Genomic DNA, 25,657 nt, shown 5'->3' with positions numbered 1-25,657 from the left:
AGTTTTCTGCTTCCACCAATTATTGTGGCTCGACACATCCAAATCAGCAACCTGGAGCGATGCATAATTATGGCAACCCACTCCACAACTACCTGACGCAGGAGCACCACCACTTCAGGAGCCATAATACAGGGGTGGCGGGATGATGGGTGTTGAGCTGCTCAGCCAATCGCCCACACACTTGTGCCTTGTACCTCCTTTCCCCGTCATCCTTGGCGAAGGCTGCCCATGGGTTGAAATACCTCAGTGAGCCGTTTCTAAAGCTGTACAGATGTTTCCCCTCCCCAATCCCATTCTGACACTTCCCTTTTTAATCATCTGAATCCCTTAAACTTTCAGTTTTCTGCTTCCACCAATTATTGTGGCTCGACACATCCAAATCAGCACCTGGAGCGATGCGTAATTATGGCAATGAGCTAACCGCAAAAAGTTGGGTCCAACAGTGCACTTTCACTGGGGTCAGTGTTGAACCCATTTCAAACTATTTGGATGTAAACTGCAGCCATGTTGGAAAATCAAAATCCCCTGGGTACCCAACGTTCAGTAAAAGGGCTCCATTTCCCCAATACTTATAGCCTTCCTCTTAATGACCACTAGAATTCTCCCACCGCCAACGGAAGATTTCTCAATGGACATAGGCCAGTTCCAGGAAATAGCCGAGGACACTGCACTGTACCTGGACATCGCCACCAACTCCTCCAACCATTGGATCCTCCTCCAGAATTTTAACCATCTCCACTGTTGCAGCGGGATCCAGCATTGTATCCGAATCGCACACCTATAGAAAGAAGGGCAGGTGTGTTAACCAGTTCAACACATCAACCACATCAACTCGGATATAGAATCAGTTTACAGCTCAGAAACAGGCCATTCGGCCCAACTGGTCTATGCCGGCGTTTATGCTCCACACGAGCCTCCTCCCAGCCCTCTTCTTCAGTGATTGGAGAAATATCTGAAATGACTTGATTATAATGACATGTTCTAGTTAGTGTGGTTTGCAAGCAGGGGTTGGGGGGGGTGGTGTGGAGTTGTCCATATAGATGGATCCACTGGTAACTAAAATGAGATACTTTTCCCAATGCTCCCAGTACAAGTCCAGTGTTGGGTTTCCTCCTCCCCCCCTTTTTGATGTGCAACAACAGTTTTAACTAAAAAGAAAAAATAGAAATCACAACATCAGTAATGTTCTGCCACAAATGTTGGTTTTAAAAATTTTCCTACTACTTTGATTTATATTGGCTTGCTCTGTTAATTTCTCAAAATTACTTTGATGCTCTTTGGTAAGACTTCTCCATTGTCAAACAATATTATGTCCCTTCTTTCAAGTGTAGTGAAAATGTCACAATCTATTGCTATGAATTTGATGAGTGGCCCTTATGGATCAGTGCCTTATGTAGTTTACGGTATGCTGTTCAAGAAAAGGCTGAATGAAATATCTTAAGTCAGGGCCACAATGCAGTGCGACTTTTCAATATAGCCCACTCCGAGTTTCACTGATCTCAGGAGAGGAAATATCAGCCGAGGTTCTTGCTCCTGATTCCTGCTGGAAAGTTAAGTGCATGCGGACGTAGGGATGAGGGAAAGATCAGGATCGTCTCTTTCTGGATCCAATACCAGATAGGCTGCTGACAGTCAATTTCTGAGTTTATACATGAGCAATAGACATTTAGGTGAGGGGTGTCACAGTAGCCATGGCACCACTCCCTTCAGGAAGGGACACTGGAAAAAGTTAATAATATACCAGGTAACTAATGAAAATTGAATTGTATCACCTGTAATCATGATAAGTAAGGTTTTCGTGAGCTACCTTGATTTTAGATCCCAACATCCAAATCTTTCCTTCGTTATGACAAGGGCGGGAAGTGCAACTTTGCTGGGATACTTGGCAACAGTCTTTCTGTGCATGGTCTTGCATTGGGCTGGTTAACATTGAAACTTTCCTCATTACTTGGGAGGTCTGGGCCCTATTTAGCAAGTGGAATGAATGTCTGACTGACACAATAAGAATTTTATGTGGAAACAACTTGGGGTTCGTTTATGCATTTGCTATTTTTCCTCTGCCAATTGTCCCTGCGCAAATGTTCAACTATTCCCTCCTGTAATGAGTCCGTGCTGTAGTATGGTTCGACAAATTCCAATTACCATCCAGTACCTCGTGTAATGACTGTTATTCATGGCTGTCGGGCAGCTATTCAACCAGAGGGCATCGCTGATCCTATGCATGCCCACTACCAGCAAGAGTCACTAATAGTGGTCAGTAGTGGGAGTCCTAGCTAATTTCAGCCTCCTTATCACTGAGGGTCATTGAGGCCAGTTGTCTAGTCCCTTTCTGCCATCCCAGATGAGGTCCACAAACTCAGCACAGACAGGGGATCAAACCTGGGACTTTGCCCTTCCTGGTCTCTATGGTTTACCTACTCACCGGACAAACTCCTCTCCAGTCATTGCGGGAAGCTTAAGGGTAAATTTAACTGAAATGGTCTGGAAAAGCAATTCAGTGCAAGGTAACTGGGGTTCAATTTGTTCATATTGGATACTGGAAATTACTTCTGTGGTTTTATTACAGTCTGAAAATCATTTACAATTCAGTTGATGCTAAAATTATACATTATATTATATTCCCATTCCATGTAGCATTACATCAGCTTCTGACAGCGTCAACCTGGAACACACTTGGTGAGGAAGAATCATGTTGCTACATCAAACATCTTGTCCACTACACATGTCTCTATTGTGATTCCGTGTAGATGAGCAAGGCTGAGATTACTTTATTTATGATGGAACAAGCTGAACTTTTATTTAAGATGAGGGAATGGGCATTTGACGACCTATATATCAAGGCTGAAAGGGAAAGTTTATAGATCACTTTGGAGCTCCTCAGAGACCCAGATGTGCATTGGTTGAGGATCTGTATATTTTAAAAAGGAAATGTACCCTTAATTGAGGTTCTCTGGGCAATGAAGTAAATCAAGATGTCTCAAAGACAATTAAATCCATACATCGTGAGGGTCCTCTGGCAGTTGGAAATGTGTAACCCTCAGGCTTTTTATAATAACACTGTAATAGTGGCAATGCATGATACTGGCACACTTTACCTTCACAGAAAGGCTTTGTTGTATGAGCTGACCTAATAGCATTGGAACAACTTTTTAGTGCTATCACAGTGAGGATAATGGTCACTTGGGAGTGATTATAAGGCAGTTATCTAATTGAGGGCTTTCACAAATCTTGGAAGAGGAGATTGAATGGTTTATAATGTTCATCCAAGCTCCGAAGATCAGCTTATTACTTTGAAATCATACCAGAGGATTTTATTTGTTATGATATATGTTAACTTTATGTTGGCAGTTTTGCTCAGTATCAGGTCCAATTTTGCGTCAACACAGGTTTAACCACTAGTCCTAACTGGTGATGACACTCACATGAATGACCAACAACTGTGATGTGGTTACCAAAACCTTGTCAAGAAATAATTATAAGTTGTTTTTCAGGAAATTCTAAAGCTACCATATTATCATATAGTGAAAGGACTGAGAGCTTCCGCCTATCAGGAAAGACTGAAGAGGCTGGGACTCTAGAAAAAAGACTGAGGGATGGCTTGATAGAGGTCTTTAAGATTATAAAAGAGTTCAATAGGATAGAGGTAGAGGAGCTGTTTCCACTTGTGGGGGGGGGGTGGGGGGTGTCCAAAACTAGGGGCTATAAATATAAGATAATCACTGATAAATCCAATAAGGAATTCAAGAGAATCTTCTTTATCCAGAGAATAGTGAGAATGTGAACTCGCTACCACAAGGAGTAGTTGAGGTGAATAGCATAGATAAAAATTGGCCCTTAGTGTTAGGGGGGATTAAATACGTGGGGTTACGGGGATAGGGCTTGGGTGGGATGGCTGTCGGTGTAGGGACCGGGTGCTAGGGTTTGGATGATCAGCCATGATCTCGTTGAATGGCGGAGCAGGCTCGAAGGGCCGAATGGCCTACTCCTGCTCCTATCTTCTATGTTTCTATGTTTCTAAGTACATGAGGGAGAAAGGAACAGAAGGTTATGTTGATAGGATGAGATGAAGAGGGGTGAGAGGAGGCTGGTGTGGGGCATAAACACCGGCATAGGCCAGTTGGGCCGAATAGTCTGCTTCTGTGCTGTCGACTCAATGTAATATAAAAGCTTACACTTGTGAGAACTAGATCACATTTTTGGTATTGATTACAAGTTCCAATGAGGGGCACAATCCAAAAAGAAAGAAATTGTCGTCAGCTAGTTTTAAGCACAGGTATAAAACCTTGCAAGTTTTGATAGCTCTGTTGGTGAATGTGCTTCCTACTGATCCATAGCAACCCAAGGGTTCCAGTATGGATTGCTAATCCACACTTAGTTATCTGAGCTCAGCCCAAGGTCTACAAAGGGCCCGTGGGTTAGTGTGGGTGAAAAACAAGTGCGGTTCTCACTCCCGCTATGGCCCAGAAATTCGGGTCTCCACGGGTGAGTACGCACGGGGTACTCACGCGTGGGCCCGATGGAAGTGCCGGTTTCTTGCATGCACTGCGCATGCGCGGGAAACCGGCACTTCCGTTCCTCTGAACGAAGGGGTTCAGAGGTCGAACGCGTGCGCGCGGGAGTCTGCGCGTGCGCTTTGAACTTACGTTTTTTTTACAGGTTTTTCCGTGAGGGTAAGTCTTTAGATTTTAGAAATGTAAAAACCAGGCGTAAGGCCTGCATTTTAAAAGGTAAGTGGTCAATTAATTAAAATTAAAACATTTTTTCCACAGGTTTATTATTTTTAAATAAATACTTTAAAGCAAGGTAAGTTTATTTTTAGCCCCGTTAGAATATAAAATTATTTTTTTCAAAAATTTAAATTATTGTTTAAAATAGTTATTTAATGTAATTTATAGTTTATTTAAAAAGTGTGATGATTTTTAAAAATTTATTTGAAGGTTTACTACTATTTTGGGGCCGTAGTATTTATAAGTTTTGACAGGTCTTCCTGTCACTACTTATGAATGGGCTTTTGCCTGCGCCGATTGGCTGCCCATGGCCCACGTGATCCCAGGGGATGCATCGAACTAACTACGCCCCTGGGACACGCAAGCACAGCGCGCCGGCAGCTGGGCCAGGCCCCGGAGCGGAATTCCACGGGGCCCTACAGCTCAACAGCCGGCGCGCAAGGTAAGTGCAGGTCGGGGGCTTGCACCCGCGGGAAGCCCCCGACCCGAATTTCTGGGCCTATATAGTCTCTAGTGGGCAACGGCCACACCTCGGAAATTTGGCATGGAATTTGGCAGGTTGTTTTTCTGAGGCAGAGGGATAGAATTCTAGTGGAATACTTTGGGGTTTAGATGACATGATTAGGCTAATTTAAAAGGCCTCCAGTTCTGTCATTTCTTTCCTGCACGGCATTAGACCGCACAGACTAATGTGCTCAGTATAGGAAAATCAATTTTTACAAGGGTAATTTTTCTTCAAACATTTACCTAAAGAACATAAGAAGTTTTATTGGAACAATATACAAAGTATATATAGGACTCCTATATGCCGCATCGTGTATAGGGTTGTTCCAGGGTCTCGCTACTGGACTTGGAACCGTTTCAGAGTTCAAGAGCCTTACTTGCACATAATCCACAGTGCGCCCCAGTGCCTTGAATGCAGTGTACATCACTTCTCGCTTGCCTCCCCACTTCTGCATGACGCACACGCTCTTATTGGACCGGATCAACCCCGTGAGATATTGCATGCTCTCCCCGTGTGACTCGTCGCTTTCACCCGGGCCCTTCTCGTGGAAGTTGCTCTTCCACACGTAGCTGGCTGACCGGTCCCTCCCCATGACCTCGCCGAATATGTCCATCATGTACAGATCATCCTCGTTATTCCCATCTATCACCATGATGACGTTCATGCCCGGATAGGTCAGCCTTTTGACCGACAGCAAACACTTCCGCAGGTAGTCTGGGTCTTCTTGGAAGGCAGCGATGCACAGAGCCACCGATTTGTTCAGTTTGATGGGGGTTTCCAGGGACCGCTTCATTTTCCGGTGCTCCAGGAAGGCGAAGAGGCTCTGAATGAGCAGATGCAGGGCTAAGATGGCACCGTACAGTCCGAAGGAAAAGTAGTAATTGTCCGTGGCTATGAACTGATAGCCGGCGATATAAGCAGCTGCGATTCCCAGCAAAAGAGCAAGACCAAATAGGGTTGTCCCCACTATCCGCAGGATGGAAGTCAGATTTTTGCAACACATCTGTAACATCACAAATCAGAAGGGGTATAAAAATTGAGTTTTTATTTCCAAAGAAATATAAAACGTCATTGATAAAGCACTTTCTCACACTTAATTCAACACACACATGCTAACTTATTTTGTTCACATGACCAGTTGGCTCAAGTCACCTAGCTTTGCTGGGTTAAGTTCAACAATCACCTGCCAGGGTAAACCTTTTTTCAATCCATTCCCGCAGGCGGTCTCTCTATATGGTCCCCTGTTTTTTTAATGACACCGTTACTCGAAAAAGGGGGTTGCTAATTTTCAAACCAGAACTAGTACCAGGGCTAAAAGGGTTAAATTATGAGGACAGGTTGCATAGACTTGGCTTGTATTTCCTTGAGTATAGCAGATTATGAGGTGATCTAATTGAGCTGTGTTTAAGATAATCAAAGGAGTTGACAGGGTAGATAGTAAGAAACGATTTCCTCTGGTGGGGAAAGAGGAGAACAAGTGGGAGTAACCTTAAAATTAGAGCTAGGGGTGATGTCAGGAAGCACAAAAAGGGTAGTGGAAATCTGGAACGCTCTCCCACCAAAAAGCTGTTGAGGCTGGGGATCAATTGAAAATTTAAAAATTGAGATTTTTGTTAGGCAAGAGTATTAAGAGTTAAATGGAGTCAAGATACAGATCAGCAATGATCTAATTTAATGGCGGAACAGGCTCGAGGGGCTGAATAGCCTCCTCTTCCTATGCTTTTAGGTTAGCAAATACTGCGATTGCAGCAATGACCGTATAGTCAAGACATTTAGAGAATGTCATGGTTTACCAACACGTGAGGTAGCCTAGATTCTGATGACAAACTATTCGCCAGCAATGAACGAGACAGGAAGTCTATAGTGTTATTTTATTTCCTCCCTGTGTCAATGAGCTGAAGGAGTGTCAGTACAGTAACTGCAGTCTGAATCTGTTCCATGTCTGGCCGGGTATATTTATTACGCTTTGGCCTGTACTTCATGCTCTAGTGTTTGTTTTTCCATTTGTCTCTGTTTATGTTACCTTTCAAAGGACAGTGTTCTTTCTGTTGGCTCACATACACAGACACGCACGGGATTTTCTTTTTTTAAGATTTATAATTAAACTGGTATACGTTTTTGTGCAAAATTAATCCATTTCGAGGTATATGTTTACATGGGAACAGTTCAATCCTTTTCTATTCCGATATGAGCAGCGTCAGGACAATCTTTCAGGTAATCTTGTGGCTATCTCCTTGACCAAGCTTTTGGTCACCGATCCCACCTCCATATGTGGTTCAGTGTCAAATTATGTCTGATAATCGCTCCTGTGAAGTTTTTTGGGATGCTTTTACTACATTAAAGGGACTATATAAATGCAAGTTGATGTTGTAGTGGAGCCAAGCAGTAAATGTAAATGTAAAGTTGCAATGAATTGGTGTGTGACAATATTATTAACACTCGTCCACTCTCCCAAGAGTTTCAAGAGTGCATGCATTCAGATTGTATTATTTTAAAGAATCTACAATAAGGTAAGTTTAGTTTTAGACCCTTTTTATTAAAAATTTATTTTTTCAACAAAAAAAATTATTGTTTAAATTATTTTTTTTAACTTATTTATACTTAATTTAATGATTGGGATGTTTTTTAAAATTTTATTTAAAGTTTAAGTAGTGTTTTGGGGTGCAGTACTTCATGAGTTTGACAGTTCTTACTCTCAAACTTATGAATGAAGTTTCCCCTCCCCTGATTGGCTGAACAGTGCTCACCTGATCCCAGCCGGCACATCGCACTAACTACACCGCTGGGTCAGGTTAGCACAGCGCGCCGACATCAGAACCGGGCCACTGACAGGAAATCCACTGCGGGCCAGGTTTCAGATGTCGGCGCGCCGGGTAAGTGCACATCGGGGGCTTGCACGCGCGGCAAGCCCCCGACACCAAGTTCTGGGCCATTAGGACAGGTGATCAAAAGCTTGGTCAAAGAAGTAGGTTTTAAGGAGCGACTTAAAAGAGGAGAGAGAGACAGAGAGGCTTAGGGGGGGAATTCCAGAGCTTAGGGCCCAGGCAGCTGAAGGCACGGCCGCCAATGATGGGGCGATGGAAATCAGGGATGCGCAGGAGGCCAGAATTGGAGGAGCGCAGAGATCTCAGAGGGTTGTCGAGCTGAAGGAGGTTACAGAGATAGGGAGGCCTTGGAGGGATTTGAAAACAAGGATGAGAATTTTAAAGTTGAGGCATTGCTGGACCGGGAGCCAATGTAGGTTAGCGAGCATAGGGGTGATGGGTGAACGGGACTTGGTGCGAGTTAGGATACGGGCAGCAGTGCATATCCGATGCCTTCAACCTTGCTTTACAGTGGTGGATCCTGGCTAGTTTTTCAGCCCAATCAAACCTTTAATTTAATTGTTTGGAGAGTGGGGCTCTCCCTTCCTCCCTCCCTCTTTCTAAACAGGCATTGGAACAGGAGTAGTGCGGTACCGCAGGGATCGGTGCTAGGACCCCAGTTATTCACAATATATATTAATGATCTAGACGAGGGAACTAGATGTAATGGCCTAGAAATTCAGTGGCCTGCACCACCAGATTGCGCCCAAAGAGGGCACTCAGTGGCTTTAACGCCACTGGCCACACCCACCGCGATATTTAGCGGGGCGCTAATAGCGGCGTTAGCCTGTTGCGCTGCGCCGCCACCGATGACGTCATCGGTGTGCGCAGCGCCCCGCTCCCGCCCCGATGACCATATTTGGTCGCACCCGCCTCTTCAGCGCCGGCCGCAAAGAGCGACCGGTACACAGGGGCCTACCTGTGGCGGTAGTGGCGCTAGTTAAGGTGGAGGTGCGGCCGGCCGCTTTTTCGGCGGCCGCCTGCCAGCACCTCCGTCCCCGGCCTCCTAAACCCCCCCCCCCGCAGCATTGCCGGCTGTTTCCCGAGAGCCCGGCACTTCTCCTTGGTGCCGGGCTCATTTGCTGGCACTCGCGAGCGGGGATCGCGCTGTTGCAGGCACCTCCCCCTTAACAATGGGAGGAAGGCCTGCAGTACCGCAGCGTGCCGTGCCGCAGCGTGTGGCGCTGCGGCCCTTAGCGCGCAGATATTCAGTTTCAGCACCCCAAGCGGGGCGCGGGAAGCCTCGATTAGCGGCCCGCTTCCATTTGGGGCGCAGAAACTGAATATCCGGATGGCGCAAGTGGCTCCGCTCGCAGCGGTAATTCCGGCGCCCAGGCGAGCTTGGCGCCCCAAATGGTGCCCAACTGAATTTTTAGCCCAATATCTCCAAGTTTGCAGACGACACAAAGCTGGGTGGGCATGTGTGCTGTGAGGAGGATGCAGAGAAACTCCAGTATGATTTGGACAGGTTGGGCAATTGGGCAGAGGCATGGCAGATGCAGTATAATGTGGATAAAAGCCACTTTGGTGGCAAAAGCAGGAAGGCAGATTATTATCTGAACGGCAATAGATTGGGAAAAGGGGAAGTGCAAAGAGACCTGGGTGTCCTTGTGCACCAGTCGCTGAAGGTAAGCATGCAGGTGCAGCAGGCGGTTAAGAAGGCAAATGGTATGCTGGCCTTCATAGCGAGAGGATTCGAGTACAGGAGCAAGGGTGCCTTGCTGCAGTTGTACAGGACCTTGGTGAGACCACACCTTGAGTATTGTGTGCAGTTTTGGTCGCCTTATCTGAGGAAGGATGTTCTTGCCATGGAGGGAGTGCAGCGAAGATTCACCAGACTGATACCTGGGATGGCAGGAATGACGTATGAAGAGAGATTGGGTCGATTAGGCTTATATTCGCTAGAGTTTAGAAGAATGAGAGGGGATCTCATTGAAACTTATAAAATTCTAACAGGACTAGACAGGCTAGATGCAGGAAGGCTGTTCCCGATGGCGGGGGTGTCCAGAACCAGGGGTCACAGTCTAAGGATAAGGGATAAGCCATTTAGGACAGAGATGAGGAGGAATTTCTTCACCCAGAGAGTGGTGAACCTGTGGAATTCTCTACCACAGAAGACAGTTGAGGCCAATTCATTAAATATATTCAAGAAGGAGTTAGATATATTTCTTAAGGCTAAGGGGATCAAGGGATATGGGGAGAAGGCAGGGACAGGGTACTGAATTTGGATGATCAGCCATGATCTCATTGAATGGCGGAGCAGGCTCGAGGGGCCGAATGGCCTACTCCTGCTCCTATCCTCTATGTTTCTATGAGTCGGCCATTCAACCCCTCGAGCCTACTCTGCCATTCAAGAAGATCATGGCCGATCTGTATCCTAGTTCCATCCACCCGCCTTGGCGCCGTATCCCTTAATAGGGTGCATCTGCAGACCTCTCTGTTGGGCAGGATAACTGAATGTTGTAGTCAGGCAGGAGCCAAGGACTAATAACATGGTACTGTACCATGTGGCTGGAACCTGAACTGCAGCTACCAATCTCAAGATGGCACCCTCATACCGCTTCACTCCACAGTTGGGTCCAGTCCCACTTCAGGTTTACACAACAACCTTTAGTAAAGGAAAGAAAGAACATGCATTTCTATAGCGCCTTTCACGTCCTCAGGACAACCCAAAGTGTTTTACAGCCAATGAAGCACTTTTGAAGCATAGTCACTGCTGTAATGTAGGAAACGCGGCAGCCAATTTGCGCACAGCAAGGTCCCACAAACAGCAATGTGATAAATGACCAGATCATCTGTTTTTGGGTGTTGGTTGATGGGATAAATATTGGGCCCAGGACACCAGGGAGAGCTGCCCTTCTTCGAAATAGTGCCACGGGATCTTTTACATTCACCCGAGAGGTCAGAGAGGGCCTCGGTTTGTCTCGTCCGAAAGACGGCCTTTCCGAAAGGCTAGATGTTGTGCTCAAGTCTCTGGAGTGGGACCTAAGCCTATAACTTTCTGACTCAAGAGGCGAGGGTGCTACCCACTGAGCCTCAGCTGATGCTCTGCATCACTGCTCAGGGTTAACAGTTTAGCACTGATTCTAAAGTCTAACATATCCTATATTGCATATGATGCAACCAAATCATAAAATAGCATGGAGCAAAATCCCATGGCTAGGCTTGCGGTGAATAATCTGGCACATTGTTATGCAAATCCAAGGCACCTTCAGATGATTCTTGTTGGTGAAGCAATGTCTGGAGGTTCGGGGCTGTTAATCATTTCATTTGAAATGGTGAGAATCCTGAACTATTAAATATTATAAGTATTATGTGAGGATGCTTACCTTTTTTTAATGAAGTGACTAACTGACTTCCTGCAGTTTATAACAGGGCCAACTAAAACACCAGAGTGGTTTATAATTTCATCCCTAACCACCGCCCCCCCCCCCCCCAACCACCCCAATAAAATGGACTCGACTCAATTATTCAACAGAAGCTACATTTAGGCAAACATTTCATTTTTCATTCTCCCTTTCCCCGTTCGGATTGTTTATTCATCTGCTGCCTTGGAAAAGGCTGACGTTGAAATGTCATCGCCCCCATCTGGTGGCCAGGCCCCTGTTCCAAATCACCGCCCCATTTACATCATTTGTTGGTAAAAGAAAAAAAATCACTTCATGGCTGTGAGCATTGGAGTGTGTTACTCCCAACTGTGAGTCTCTTGTCTCCCTGACCTCTCGGTTTGTGGGAGAATATTAATCATACGGCGCGCAGGGTTCGTTTTGTACAAGAGCAGGTTTTTCCATTACCTAATGCATTTAGGATTGAATTTCCAAAAATAATGATCAATAATCTTATATTCCCAAGTGATGAAAGGTAGCGGGTGAGATTTAATAAAAATGCGAGTGAATAATGTGCTGGGGGGGCGGGGGTGGGAGGGACAAAAAAAACTGCATAGCTCATTAAGTAAATGCAAACTGGTTTATTTTTTTAATGAGTTCTGGAATTCTCGCCCTAAACCTCTCTGCCTCTCTCTCCTCCTTTAAGACGCTCCTTAAAACCTACCTCTTTGACTAAGCTTTTGGTCACCTGCCCTAATTTCTCCTTATGTGGCTCGGTGTCAATTTTTGTTTGATAATCGCTCCTGTGAAGCGCCTTGGGATATTTTACTGCAGTAAAGGCGCTAGATAAATGCATGTTGTTATTGTTGTTGATGAGATTAAAGAGCACTCAGGGTTCTTGCTTTATTGAGAAATCTTGTAAGGAGAATCCAGAAACTATAATGGAGTTTAATAGATGTTGTGAGGTTAGCAGGGGAGGCAGCGGAGGCTGCCCTTTACTTCCTTAAAGGAAATGGAAACAGACGGTAGATTGAAGCCCTGCCAATAAATTAGAACATCAGCGAGTGGAGGTCAGAACTTCTCCGCTCACTTGTTTAATGGAGCAGCTCATTCTGTCCTACACCATTTATATTTTATGGCCCTTGAGAAGAATTGTTCCCAGTGCCTTTCTGGCCTTCGAGCCTTCCTCTCTTTGGATTGGTTCAATAAGAGCTAACTAATTACATAGAATGTACAGCACAGAAACAGGCCATTCGGCCCAACGGGTCCATGCCGGTGTTTATGCTCCACACCAGCCTCCTCCCACCCCTCTTCATCAAACACTATCAGCATATCCTTCTGTTCCTTTCTCCCTCGTGTACTTATCTAGCTTCCTCTTAAATGCATCTATGCTATTCGCCTCAGCCATTCCATGTTCTACTGAGTTCCACATTCAAACCACTCTCTGGGTAAAGAAGTTCCTCCTGAAAAAGGGGGCATATGACAGATGTCAGGTTGAGAATACAAGTGGGAACCAGGCTGAATATAGAAAGTTCAGAGGGGAAATGAAAAAGGAAATAAGAGGGGCAAAGAGAGAGTATGAGAAAAGATTGGCAGCTAACAAAAAAGGGAATCCAAAAGTCTTCTATAGGCATATAAATAGTAAACGGGTAGTAAGAAGAGGGGTGGGGCCGATTAGGGACCAAAATGGAGACCTACGCATGGAGGCAGAAGGCATGGCTGAGGTACTAAATGAGTACTTTGCACCTGTCTTTACCAAGGAAGAAGATGCTGCCAAAGTCATAGTGAAAGAAAAGGTAGTTGAGATACTGGATGGGATAAAAATTGATAAGGAGGAGGTACTAGAAAGGCTGGCTGTACTTAAAGTAATAAGTCACCAGGACTTATCTGGGATGCATCCTAGGATGCTGAGGGAAGTAAAGGTGGAAATTGCAGAGGTACTGACCATAATCTTCCAATCCTCCTTGGATACGGGGCTGGTGCCAGAGGATTGGAGAATTGCAAATGTTACACCCTTGTTCAAAAAAGGGTGTAAAGATAAACCCAGCAACTACAGGCCAGTCAGTTTAACCTCGGTAGTGGGGAAGCTTTTAGAAACAATAATCCAGGACAAAATTAACAGTCACTTGGACAAGTGTGGATTAATTAAGGAAAGCCAGCACGGATTTGTTAAAGCAAATCGTGTTTAACTAACTTGATTAAGTTTTTTGATGGGGTAACAGAGAAGGTTGATGATCGCAATGCGGTTGATGTGGTGTACATGGACTTCCAAATGGCGTTTGATAAAGTGCCACATAATAGGCTTGCCAGCAAAGTTGAACCCCATGGAATAAAAGGGACAGTGACAGCATGGATACGAAATTAGCTAAGTGACAGGAAACAGAGAGTAGTGGTGAGCAGTTGTTTTTCGGACTGGAGGAAGGTATACAGTGGTGTTCCCCAGAGGTCGGTACTAGGACCACTGCTTTCCTTGATATATATTAATGACTTAGACTTGGGTGTACAGAGCACAATTTCAAAATTTGCAGATGACACAAAACTTGGAAGTGTAGTGAACAGTGAGGAGGATAGTGACAGACTTCAAGAGGACATAGACAGGCTGGTGGAATGGGCAGACACATGGCAGATAAAATTTAATGCAGCAAAGTGTGAAGTGATACATTTTGGTAGGAAGAACAAGGAGAGGCAATATAAACTAAAGGGTACAATTCTAAAGGGGGTGCATGAACAGAGAGACCTGGGGGTATATGTGCTCAAATCGCTAAAGGTGGCAGGGCAGGTTGAGGAAGCAATTAAAAAGTATACGGGATCCTGGGCTTCATAAATAGAGGTATAGAGTACAAAAGCAAGGAAGTTATGATGAACCTTTATAAAACACTGGTTTGGCCTCAACTGGAGTATTGTGTCCAATTCTGGGCACCGCACTTTAGGAAGGATGTGAAGGCCTTAAAGAGGGTGCAGAAAAGATTTACAAGAATGGGTCCATGGATGAGGGACTTAAGTTACATGGATAGACTGGTGAAGCTGGGGTTGTTCTCCTTAGAGCAGAGAAGATTGAGAGGAGATTTGATAGAGGTGTTCAAAATCATGAGGGATCTGGACAGAGTAGAGAGAGAAACTGTTCCCATTGGCAGAAGGGTCGAGAACCAGAGGACACAGATTTAAAGTGACTGGCAGAAGAACCAAAGGCGACATGAGGAAAATCTTTTTTATGTAGTGAGAGGTTAGTATCTGGAATTCACTGCCTGAAAGGGTGGTGGAGGCAGATTCAATTGTGGCTTTCAAATGGGAATTGGATAAGTACCTGAACAAAAAAAAATTTGAAGGGCTACGGGGAAAGGGCGGTGCGGCGGGGGGGGGACTAGCTGAAGTGCCCTGGCAGACAGCTGGCACGGGCCTGACAGGCTGAATGGCCTCTGTAACTATTCTATGATTCTATGAATTCCCTATTGGATTTATTAGTGGCTATCTTATATTTATGGCCCCTAGTTTTGGATTCTGCTAAATGACTGCCAAAGGCCAGTTAATAGAATGGACCCCAAGCTCCACAAGACCTTAGATGGTGAACCTGTGCACAGCCGAGTCCATACAGATCAGGAAGGGTCTGAGCTTCCAATTCCCGTCGATGCTGAGTTAGTTGATCTCAAGAGAGCCAGCTAAGCAGTATCCAAAAAAAGAAAGACTTGCACCTTTCATGACCTCAGGACATCCCAAAGCGATTTTCCAGCCAATTGTGTACTATTGAAGTGTGGTCACTGTTGTAATGGAAACACGGCAGCCAAGGTCCCACAAACAGCAACGTGATACTGGCCAGATAATCTGTTATTTTAGTGATGTTAATTGAGGGATAAATATTGGCCAGAACACCAGGGCTAACTCCCCTGCTCTTCTCCCAAATAGTGGCCGTGGGATCTTTTACGTCCACTTGAGAGGGCAGACGGGGTCTCGGTTTAACGACTCATCAGAAAGACGGCACTTCCGACAGTGCAGCGCCCCCCTCAGCACCGCACTGGTTTTGTCAGCCTGGATTTTTTCTGCTCAAGTCTCTGGAGTGGGATTTTGAGCCCACAGACCTTCTGACCCAGAGTCAGGAGTGAACCACTGAGCCACAGCTGACAGTATCAGGTCGTTTCCCCACTCCTGATCACTGTGAAATGACCCCCCACCCCCTACTGGAAGTTTACGTGTGGGGATGTCACACGAGGACAGGTTGGGTTCCCCCCCATGGTTCAATAGCCTGCCAGCATTTACTGCCTAGGCCCATCCATGAAATATGGAGACTTGAGCAAGCTATGGGAGAGTGGCACAAGCCTGGGGAACCACATTCCTCCAAGGAATCTAATGTCTTTGGAAATGATGAAAACATTTTTCTTTTAAGAAAAGCACATATGGAACTCTTTAAGAATTTTGTTTAGAACAAGGAATTTGATTTATTCTGCGAGTTAAATACAGTTGATTAAATTGTTAAAGCATAAGTATATCTTGTATTGTTTCTATTATTTGCATGGTTGGTATGAACATGTGCCCTGAGATAAGTCAGCGAGTTACAAAAACTATCTAACAGGACGAAAGTTGGTGTACGTCTTTTCGGTTTACTTTTCATGTACCAAATGCAGATTGTGTTCAAACGGTTGTGGTTTTGGTTCAGTAATATTGTGAAGATTGATACAACACCAAGCACTATCCAAAGGTCCTTGGTATTAATGAGCTGGTGTATGATAAAGGTTATTAAAGTGATGCGCTCGCTATTTGAGGTATAGCCCGAAGGCAGGACCTATGATGTCACACGGCTCAAACTGAAACTAAAAGTTCCTGTGACTACATCATTTAAAGGGACACAGCCGCCGTGAAATAAAAGGTCTGATGAAAGGTCATCGACCTGAAACGTTAACTCTGTTTCTCTCTCCACAGATGCTGCCTAACCTGCTGAGTATTTCCTGCATTTTCTGCTTTTATTTCTGATTTCCAGCATCCGCAGTATTTTGCTTTTGCTTCCATGAAATAAAGTCTGTGGCAAACTCTTTTTTCTTTTGCTTTGAAAGCATTTAGCCTCATGACGTAAATCACACAAGAAATCTATCACGTGCTTTTGGCACCTCCCCCCCACCCCTCCCAAAAAAATAAAGGCTTGCTTGACACATTTTCATGAAGATAGTTCCTGTGAACAGATATGTAAGTTTGAGAATTGCAGCTATAAACTATGGTCACTACTTGAAGTATATTGGACTTCAGAATGACAGCCTTGGCCCAGTGGGTAGTAGCACTCTTTCCCAGTGCTGTCTAGATCACCAAGCAGTGATGCCCAGATTTACAAGTTAGAACAACAACCTGCATTTATATAGCACCTTTAACACAGTAAAACATCCCATGGTGCTTCACAGGAGCGATTATCAAGCAAAATTTGACACTGAGATATTAGGACAGGGCTTGGTCACAGAGGTAGGTTTTAAGGAGCATCTTCAAGGAAGAAAGAGGTAGAGAAATGGAAAGGTTTAGGGAGGGAATTCCACCGTTTAAGGCCTTGGCAGCTGAAAGCACAGCCACCAAATGGTGGTGCGATTAAAACAGGGGATGCGCAAGAGGCCAAAATTGGAGGAGCGCAGAGATCTCGGGGGGTTGTAGGGCTGGTGGAGATTACAGAGGTAGGGAGGGCCGAGGCCATGGAGGGATTTGAAAACAGGGATGAGAATTTTAAAGTTGAGGCGTTGCAGGACTGGGAGCCAATGTAGGTCAGCGAGCACAGAGGTGAGCATAGAGTCATAGAGTCATAGAGTTATACAGCACAGAAAGAGGCCCTTCGGCCCGTCGTGTCTGCGCTGACCATCAATCCCTGTCCAGTCTAATCCCATTTTCCAGCATTTGGTCCATAGCCTTGTATGCAATGGCATTTCAAGTGCTCATCCAAATGCTTCTTGAATGTTATGAGGGTTCCTGCCTCTACCACCCTTTCAGGCAGTGAGTTCCAGATTCCAACCACCCTCTGGGTGAAAAAGTACCTCCTCAAATCCCCTCTAAACCTCCTGCCCCTTACCTTGAATCTATGCCCCCTTGTTATTGACCCCCCTACTAAGGGGAAAAGTTCCTCTTTATCTACCCTATCTATGCCCCTCATCATTTTGTACACCTCAATCAGGTCCCCCCTCAGCCTTCTTTGCTCCAAGGAAAACAACCCCAGCCTGTTTAGTCTTTCTTCATAGCTGAGGCGCTCCATCCCAGGTAACATCCTGGTGAATCTTCTCTGCACCCTCTCCAAAGCAATCACATCCTTCCTATAGTGAGGCAACCAGAACTGCACACAGTACTCCAGCTGTGGCCTCACCAGCGTTTTGTACAGCTCCATCATAACCTCCCTGCTCTTATATTCTATGCCTCGGCTAATGAAGGCAAGTATCCCATATGCCTTTTTAACCACCTTATCTACCTGTTCCGCTGCTTTCAGGGATCTATGTACATGTACACCAAGGTCCCTCTGACCCTCTGTACTTCCTAGGGTCCTACCACTCATTGTGTATTCCCTTGCCTTATTTGTCCGTCCAAAATGCATCACCTCGCACTTTTCAGGGTTAAATTCCATTTGCCACTTTTCCGCCCATCTGACCAACCCGTTTATATCGTCCTGTAGCCTGAGGCTTTCCTCCTCGCAATTTACCACCCCACCAATTTTCGTGTCATCTGCAAACTTACTGATCATACCTTTTACATTCTCATCCAAATCATTTATGTAGATCACAAACAGCAAGGGTCCCAGCACCGATCCCTGAGGTACCCCACTGGACACAGGCTTCCAGTCACAAAAGCAACCTTCGACCATCACCCTCTGCCTCCTGCCACTCAGCCAGTTTAGGATCCAACGCGCCAAGGCACCCTGGATCCCATGGGCTCTTACCTTCTTGACCAGTCTCCTATGCGGGACTTTGTCAAAAGCTTTACTGAAATCCATGTAAACCACATCCACAGCATTTCCCTCATCCACACACCTAGTCACCCCCTCGAAAAATTCAATCAGATTGGTCAGACATGATTTACCCTTGACAAAGCCATGCTGACTATCCCCGATTAATCCTTGCCTCTCCAAGTGGAGACTAATTTTGTCCCTCAGAATTTTTTCCAATAATTTCCCTACCACAGATGTTAGGCTCACTGGCCTGTAATTCCCTGGTTTATCCCTGCTACCCTTCTTGAATAATGGTACTACGTTAGCTGTTCTCCAGTCCTCTGGTACATCCCCTGTGGCCAGAGAGGTTCTGAAAATTTGTGTCAGAGCCCCTGCAATCTCCTCCTTTGCCTCACACAACAGCCTGGGATACATCTCGTCTGGGCCTGGGAATTTATCCACTTTTTGGCCTGCTAAAACCGCTAGTACCTCCTCCCTCTCGATGCTAATATGTTCAAGTATGTCACAGTCCCCTTGCCCAATTTCTATGTCTACATCGTCTTTCTCCATAGTGAACACAGATGCAAAAAATTCATTTAAAACCCCGCCTACATCATCTGGCTCTACACACAGATTGCCACTTTGGTCCCTAATGGGCCCTACCCTTTCCCTGGTTATCCTCTTGCCCTTAATATACTTATAAAACATCTTAGGATTTTCCTTTATTTTGCTCGCCAGTGTTATTTCATGGCCCCTCCTCGCCCTCCTAATTTCTTTTTTAAGTATGCCCCTGCACTTTTTATACTCCTCTAGGGCTTCCTCCGTCTTTAGTCTTTTGTAACTGCCAAAAGCCCCCCTTTTTTTCCTAATGCATTTTTGTATATCCCTTGTCATCCAAGGTTCCCTTTGCTTGTTGGTCCCACCCTTGACCTTTACAGGAACATGTTGGCGTTGTACTCTCTCTATTTCCCTTCTGAAAGTCTCCCACTGCTTTGATGTGGATTTTCCTCTAAGTAGCTGCTCCCAGTCCACTTTGGCCAGATCCTGCCTTATCATATTAAAATCGGCCTTCCCCCAATTTAGAACCCTTATTTCCGGGCCGTCTTTGTCTTTTTCCATGACCACCTTAAATCTCACTGAATTATGGTCACTGTCGCCAAAATGCTCTCCTACTGACACTTCCACCACTTGCCCGGCTACATTCCCTAGAATTAGGTCCAGTACCGCCCCCTCTCTTGTAGGACTTTCTACATGTTGGCTCAAAAAGCTCTCCTGGATGCACTTTAAGAATTCTGCACCCTCTAAGCCTTTCACACTCTGACTATCCCAATTAATATTGGGGAAGTTGAAATCCCCCACTATTATTACCCTATTATTTTCGTACTTCTCTGAGATTTGCCTACATATCTGTTCCTCTATCTCCCCCTGACCGGGAAGGCACCGAACACCTCGAGTCTCTTCGCCGGTAGCAAGCGAAAGCCAAGTGCAGGCAGCGCAAGGAGCGCACGTCAACCCAAGCACCCCACCCACCCGCCCCTTCAACCACCGTCTGCCCCACCTGTGACAGAGACTGTAGGTCCCGCATTGGACTAATCAGTCACATGCGAGCTCATTTTTAATGTGGAAGCAAGTCATCCTCGGTTCCGAGGGACTGCCTAAGAAGAAGATGGGTGAACGGGTCTTGGCACGACTTAGGATACAGGCAGCAGAGTTTTGGATGAGCTCAAGTTTATGGAGGGTTTATGAAATAGTAATGCTTGTTCTGCATTGGTAGTCAAGGTTTCAGATCTGAAACTGGAGTAGTAATGCAGCTTATTGGTTTATGATTATTCTAAGATCATTATTACAATAGTTATTTGGTTTCAACACATGGTCCAACATTGATCCCACAGTATACAGAATATATAGTACAGTATACATGATATAGTGATAGGGATAGTCTTGCAGACTAGGGCACTGGTTGTAATGAATGGTAGAGGTATCAACCTTGGTTCAGTGGGTAACACTTCTGCCTCTGAGTCAGAAGGTTGTGGGCTCAAGTTCCACTCAGAGACTGGAGCTGACACTCGAGTGGAGTGGGGCACTGTGGGAGGTGCTCTCTCAGGTGGACATAAAAGATCCTAAGGTACTATTTCAAAGAAGAGCAGGAGAGTTCTCCCCCGTGTCTTGGCCAATATTTATCCCTCAACCAACATGAGTAAAAGAGATGAGCTGGTCATTATCACATTGCTGGTTATGGGACCTTGCTGTGTGCGAATTGGCTGCTGCGTTTCCTACAGGATTCGAGTACAGGAGCAAGGATGTCTTGCTGCAGTTGTACAGGGCCTTGGTGAGACCACACCTTGAGTATTGTGTGCAGTTTTGGTCGCCTTATCTGAGGAAGGATGTTCTTGCCATGGAGGGAGTGCAGCGAAGATTCACCAGACTGATACCTGGGATGGCAGGAATGACGTATGGGGAGAGATTGGGTCGATTAGGCTTATATTCGCTAGAGTTTCGAAGAATGAGAGGGGATCTCATTCTAACTTATAAAATTCTAACAGGACTAGACAGACTAGATGCAGGAAGGATGTTCCCGATGGCAGGGGAGTCCAGAACCAGGGGTCACAGTCTAAGGATAAGGAGTAAGCCATTTAGGACAGAGATGAGGAGGAATTTCTTCACCCAGAGAGTGGTGAACCTGTGGAATTCTCTACCACAATTGAGGCCAACTTATTAAATATATTCAAGAAGGAGTTAGATATATTTCTTAAGGCTAAAGGAATCAAGGGATATGGGGAGAAGGCAGGGACAGAGTACTGAATTTGGATGATCAGCCATGATCTCATTGAATGGCGGAGCAGGCTCGAGGGGCCGAATGGCCTACTCCTGCTCCTATCTTCTATGTTTCTATGTTAATTACAACAGTGACTCCACTACAAAAATACTGCAAAGCGCTTTGGGATGTGAAAGCCGCTATATAAATGTAAGTCTTTCTAAGGGTGCACCACTGAGTCCTCAGCCTCTGTAACCTTGTTGGATGGAATCATGGCCTTTTCGTGCCAGAAGTGTTAATACTTCCTTAACAGTGTCTTTCGGAGAGAGTTTAGATACAAAGTTATTTGGTTTCGGTGGGCGTGTGTGCTGTGAGGAGGATGCCGAGAAACTCCAGGATGATTTGGACAGGTTGGGTGATTGGGCAGAAGCATGGCAGATGCAATATAACGTGGATAAATGCGAGGTTATCCACTTTGGTGTCAAAAACAGGAAGGCAGATTATTATCTGAACAGCAATAGATTGGGAAAAGGGGAAGTGCAATGAGACCTGGGCGTCCTTGTGCACCAGTCGCTGAAGGTAAGCATGCAGGTGCAGCAAGCGGCTAAGAAGGCAAATGGTATGTTGGCCTTCATAGCGAGAGGATTCGAGTACAGGAGCAAGGATGTCTTGCTGCAGTTGTACAGGGCCTTGGTGAGACCACATCTTGAGTATTGTGTGCAGTTTTGGTCGCCTTATCTGAGGAAGGATGTTCTTGCCATGGAAGGAGTGCAGCGAAGATTCACTGGGCTGATACCTGGGATGGCAGGAATGACGTATGAGGAGAGATTGGGTCGATTGGGCTTGTACTCGCTGGAGTTTAGAAGAATGAGAGGGGATTTCATTGAAACTTATAAAATTCTAACAGGACTAGACAGACTAGATGCAGGAAGGATGTTCCCGATGGTCGGGGAGTCCAGAACCAGGGGTCACAGTCTAAGGATAAGGGGTAAGCCATTTAGGACAGAGATGAGGAGGAATTTCTTCACCCAGAGAGTGGTGAACCTGTGGAATTCGCTACCAAAGAAGGCAGTTGAGGCCAATTCATTAAATATATTCAAGAAAGAGTTAGATATATTTCTTAAGGCTAAAGGGATCAAGAGATATGGAGAGAAGGCAGGGACAGGGTACTGAATTTGGATGATCAGCCATGATCTCATCGAATGGCGGAGCAGGCTCGAGGGGCCGAATGGCCTACTCCTGCTCCTATCTTCTATGTTTCTATGTTTCAGTGACAGGCGAAGTATAGATGAACAGGAGAGTGTGATTGTCTCCTCACAATGAAACCAGATAACCCCTGCTGAGCTGCATCATTGCATTTGGTTACTCTTCTGACTAAAGTTAAGAGAAACCCTTTTTTCAAGTAATGTTCAATTCAAGTTCCAATGGTAATCGTGTCCATCTGGAAACAGCAATCCCGGCCTTATTGGAAGTCCCACCCTGCAGATGGGGAGTTAAGGGTTACATCTGGAATTGATTTACTGAACTAACCGAGCCACTGTATATGCAACAATCAAGACACTATACCTTGTGTCTTAACTTATTTCTAAACAATCTCTAAATTTACAGATCCCGTATAATCTCACTTCCAGCTAAGGAGGCAGTTTAGAAATAAAAAGTGGCTTTTCTGAGCGACTTGATGGGTAGTTCCTGTTGAGGGGGAATTAATGATTGTAGCAGAGACCAAGTCAACATTTAATAATGGGTTAGATCCGCGGTTCAAGGCAAGGGGGATAAGGGAACAGGGTGGGATTAGGGCGACCCGTGGTGTGGAGGATAAACAACAGCCTCTTGTCGCCTTGTACTTTCGATGTAATTCTATGTTGTTATTCTGTTTGACCCTTGACCATAATCTCAGTACAACTTTTTAATTATAATTGACCCACAATATTTTGTCCAACTGCATCGCGTTAGTCGTGGCGGTGAAGCTATTCATACTTGTCTGAACTCTTGGATGAACATGGTTTCTGCACATTGTCTGCACTATATGAGCCCCAGTTGATTGTTAATGACGTGATATTGTGGCCGCTCCGCCTTTTCCTGTCAGGTAACCAGTAGGATATTTAAAGCTTTGCCAATAGTTCAGCAAGAGGCTGCAAAAATCTCAAAAAGCAAGATTCAGATCCCCACAGAATTCTAAAACGCTGACCAAAAAGAAAACGCGTCTCCTTTTGGATAAACACAATTGCATCTATGTTTAAATGAATTGAACTCCACATCTACACATCCCTCTCTCGCTTTCGGGAAACAGTGCTTTCTTTGTCATGCCTTTTAAGCATCTAAAGCCAAAAAAAATTCATTTGACAGATCCCGAGATGTTCGTCAATTCACAAGGCAGGATTGGTAAATGGCTTGACTGTCTTGAGCGCAAGTTACAATTTAGGCCATTCAAGGTACACCAGTAACTGACCAAAACTATGCCAACGTTCAACACTGGTTTACCTCTTCATAGCATGGACAAGCAAATCTTATTTAAATGAAATGTCATTGTGGTATATAAATGCACTGTTGCCTGACTGCAGTACATAAATCCAACATGTCGAAGGAAATGTGCATTCTTTTCAAATGCATTGAACCTTGCGGAAGTGTTTGGGGTTCGTAAATGAGAATAAGCCCCATATTTTTCAATCTGGTTTGAAGTGCCACCTCCCTCCCCTCCCCTCGCGAGCGCGCGCGCGCGTCACTCCCGGGGCTCCCGAATCCCGAGGGGAATTCCCTTTCCAGCCCGCCAGCCAGCCAATCGGGTGGCTGGGCGTGACGTGGGCTGGGATTGTGACATAAGAAAAAGGGGGCGTTTCCCTTGTACGCCGCCACGAGGTTCCACTACAATAGAGTCTCTGCAACTTAACATTGCGCCCATTCACTCATCCGTTCTACACTTGCAAAGTTTAATTAACCAGGTCTACCACCCCACCTCCCCCCCATGCTGTCGATTCCTGCACTGACTTTTTTTCTGTCCCTTTGATCTCCTGCAGGACAAACGCTGCCAACTGTAGCACGGATTTGATATTTTGCGAAATGCAAATTGTGTCCCCCCCCCTCGCAAAAGAAAACTCAGGATTAAGTCTCAACTTGTCTTGGCTTGTCTCAATGTTGTCTGCTCCAACGATTTTTAAGTTTGCAAATAGCGGAAAATAAAGATCGTGTTTTGAAATTATTCGTTACTCGACATTAAAAAGCAGCAGCAATGTTAAATATCAGGTTTAAAAAGTTGGGGGCGTTGAAGGGACAGATCCATTCATTATTTCGGTTCCAATATATTAACGCGTGCGGTGCCGCGTGGTTCTGCTGTACCTGTGTTAACGTGATCCTCAACCCCAAATTTCCCATACATGCACGCTCCAGCAATTTGAATACAGCAAGAGAATGCATTTCTCTGCAAAACTGGACAATCTTCTAAAGTACATGCATGTGCCTGGTTTAATTTTCCGTGTTGTAGTGTGACTCTTACTACATTTGCAAGATGTGCGTTGAGAGAGGAGGTGGTGAGAGAACAGCCCCAACTGCAAATCAGCAGAGAGAGTCATCTCCATCCACTGCCCAGAAGTTTCAATCTTCATTTACACCCAACGCTTTTCGGCTAACAAGACCCGTATTCTTTATTTTTTGGCACCATCCCCTTTCCAATTCGTCATTTGGAGTTATGTGTTACCCATACAAAATCGATAGGTTTTTTCTTTGCAATTAAAAGCATGTCCATCGAGCTTAACGCGTTATTAAAAAAAAGTAAGTTGACGTACCTTGCTATATCCTGTGATGCTGGGAGAGTGAAGTTGTCCTGCTCTTGTGTTTTAAGCTCAGTTGTCCCCGTGTGTGTGTGGTCTGCAGTCTGTTCTCTCTCACTTTTCAAGTCTAGGGATAAAGTCAGTGCTTCATCGTGTGCGCCGAGAGCACTTCGATCACAGGACTCCTGCAAGTCTCAAACTGACCGGAGTTTGTGCAGAAATAAACCAGCCGGTTCCAACAATCCTGTACAAATTTTTTTTTAACTTTTGCGCCGGTCTTCAAGTCAAATCTTCAGTTCCAATACCAGAGGTTTATTAAAAAATTTATTTCACAAGCTTTTCCCAACTGTTATTTATTTATTTCAGCATTAGACGTCACCTTTGTTACCACGAATAAATAAAACTTAAATATTTTTTAAAAATAGTTCACTCGCATAAGTTCTTTTTTTTAAAAAAAAATAATAAATTCACAATTTAAACTCTTACATCTACAGGGGTAAAACCAACCCCAGGTCGAAACAAATCCACGCTCACCAGGTTCCCTTACACTGACCCGTGTGCAATTCCGTGCACACGCCAACCCTTTTATTTTTGGTCGCCTCCCTTCCTTCTGTGCTGACTTTTTCTAACCCAAGCACTGCCCAGAGGAAGCGCGGACTTTTATAACAAGGCTAACTTTTTTTTTTGGTTAATGAATCGAGGGGGTTTAAGGGGAGGGGGGAATGTCTAAACCCGCCCACTGAGCGCAGACTGAGCGCAAATCAAAGCTTCCTTCAAATCGGCCGGCTCAGTTATCTTAATACCTTGAATTTCGGGACGGCATTTCCCTATATTGCGCTATA

General features: G+C 45.2%; 1 protein-coding gene across 1 annotated transcript in view; it reads right to left on the bottom strand.

Moving 5' to 3' along the window:
• The window catches only part of has2 (hyaluronan synthase 2), a 30,356-nt gene extending 4,920 nt beyond the window's left edge, over nucleotides 1-25,436 (bottom strand). Inside the window, exons 1-3 of the mRNA XM_085993684.1 lie at nucleotides 24,831-25,436; nucleotides 5,609-6,235; nucleotides 677-778 (exon numbers count right to left, since the gene is read on the bottom strand). Of these exons, the coding sequence (XP_085849810.1) occupies nucleotides 677-778; nucleotides 5,609-6,235 (729 nt within the window). The 5' untranslated portion in view covers nucleotides 24,831-25,436. The remainder of the gene's footprint in view (nucleotides 1-676; nucleotides 779-5,608; nucleotides 6,236-24,830) is intronic.
• Nucleotides 25,437-25,657: the final 221 nt, after the last annotated feature.

Source organism: Somniosus microcephalus, chromosome 7, assembly GCF_052327205.1.
Source record: "Somniosus microcephalus isolate GS21.2 chromosome 7, FLI_Smic_1.0, whole genome shotgun sequence".
NCBI lineage: Eukaryota > Metazoa > Chordata > Chondrichthyes > Squaliformes > Somniosidae > Somniosus > Somniosus microcephalus.
Note: the sequence above shows the minus strand (reverse complement) of the source record. Positions and strands in the feature narration are given on the sequence as shown.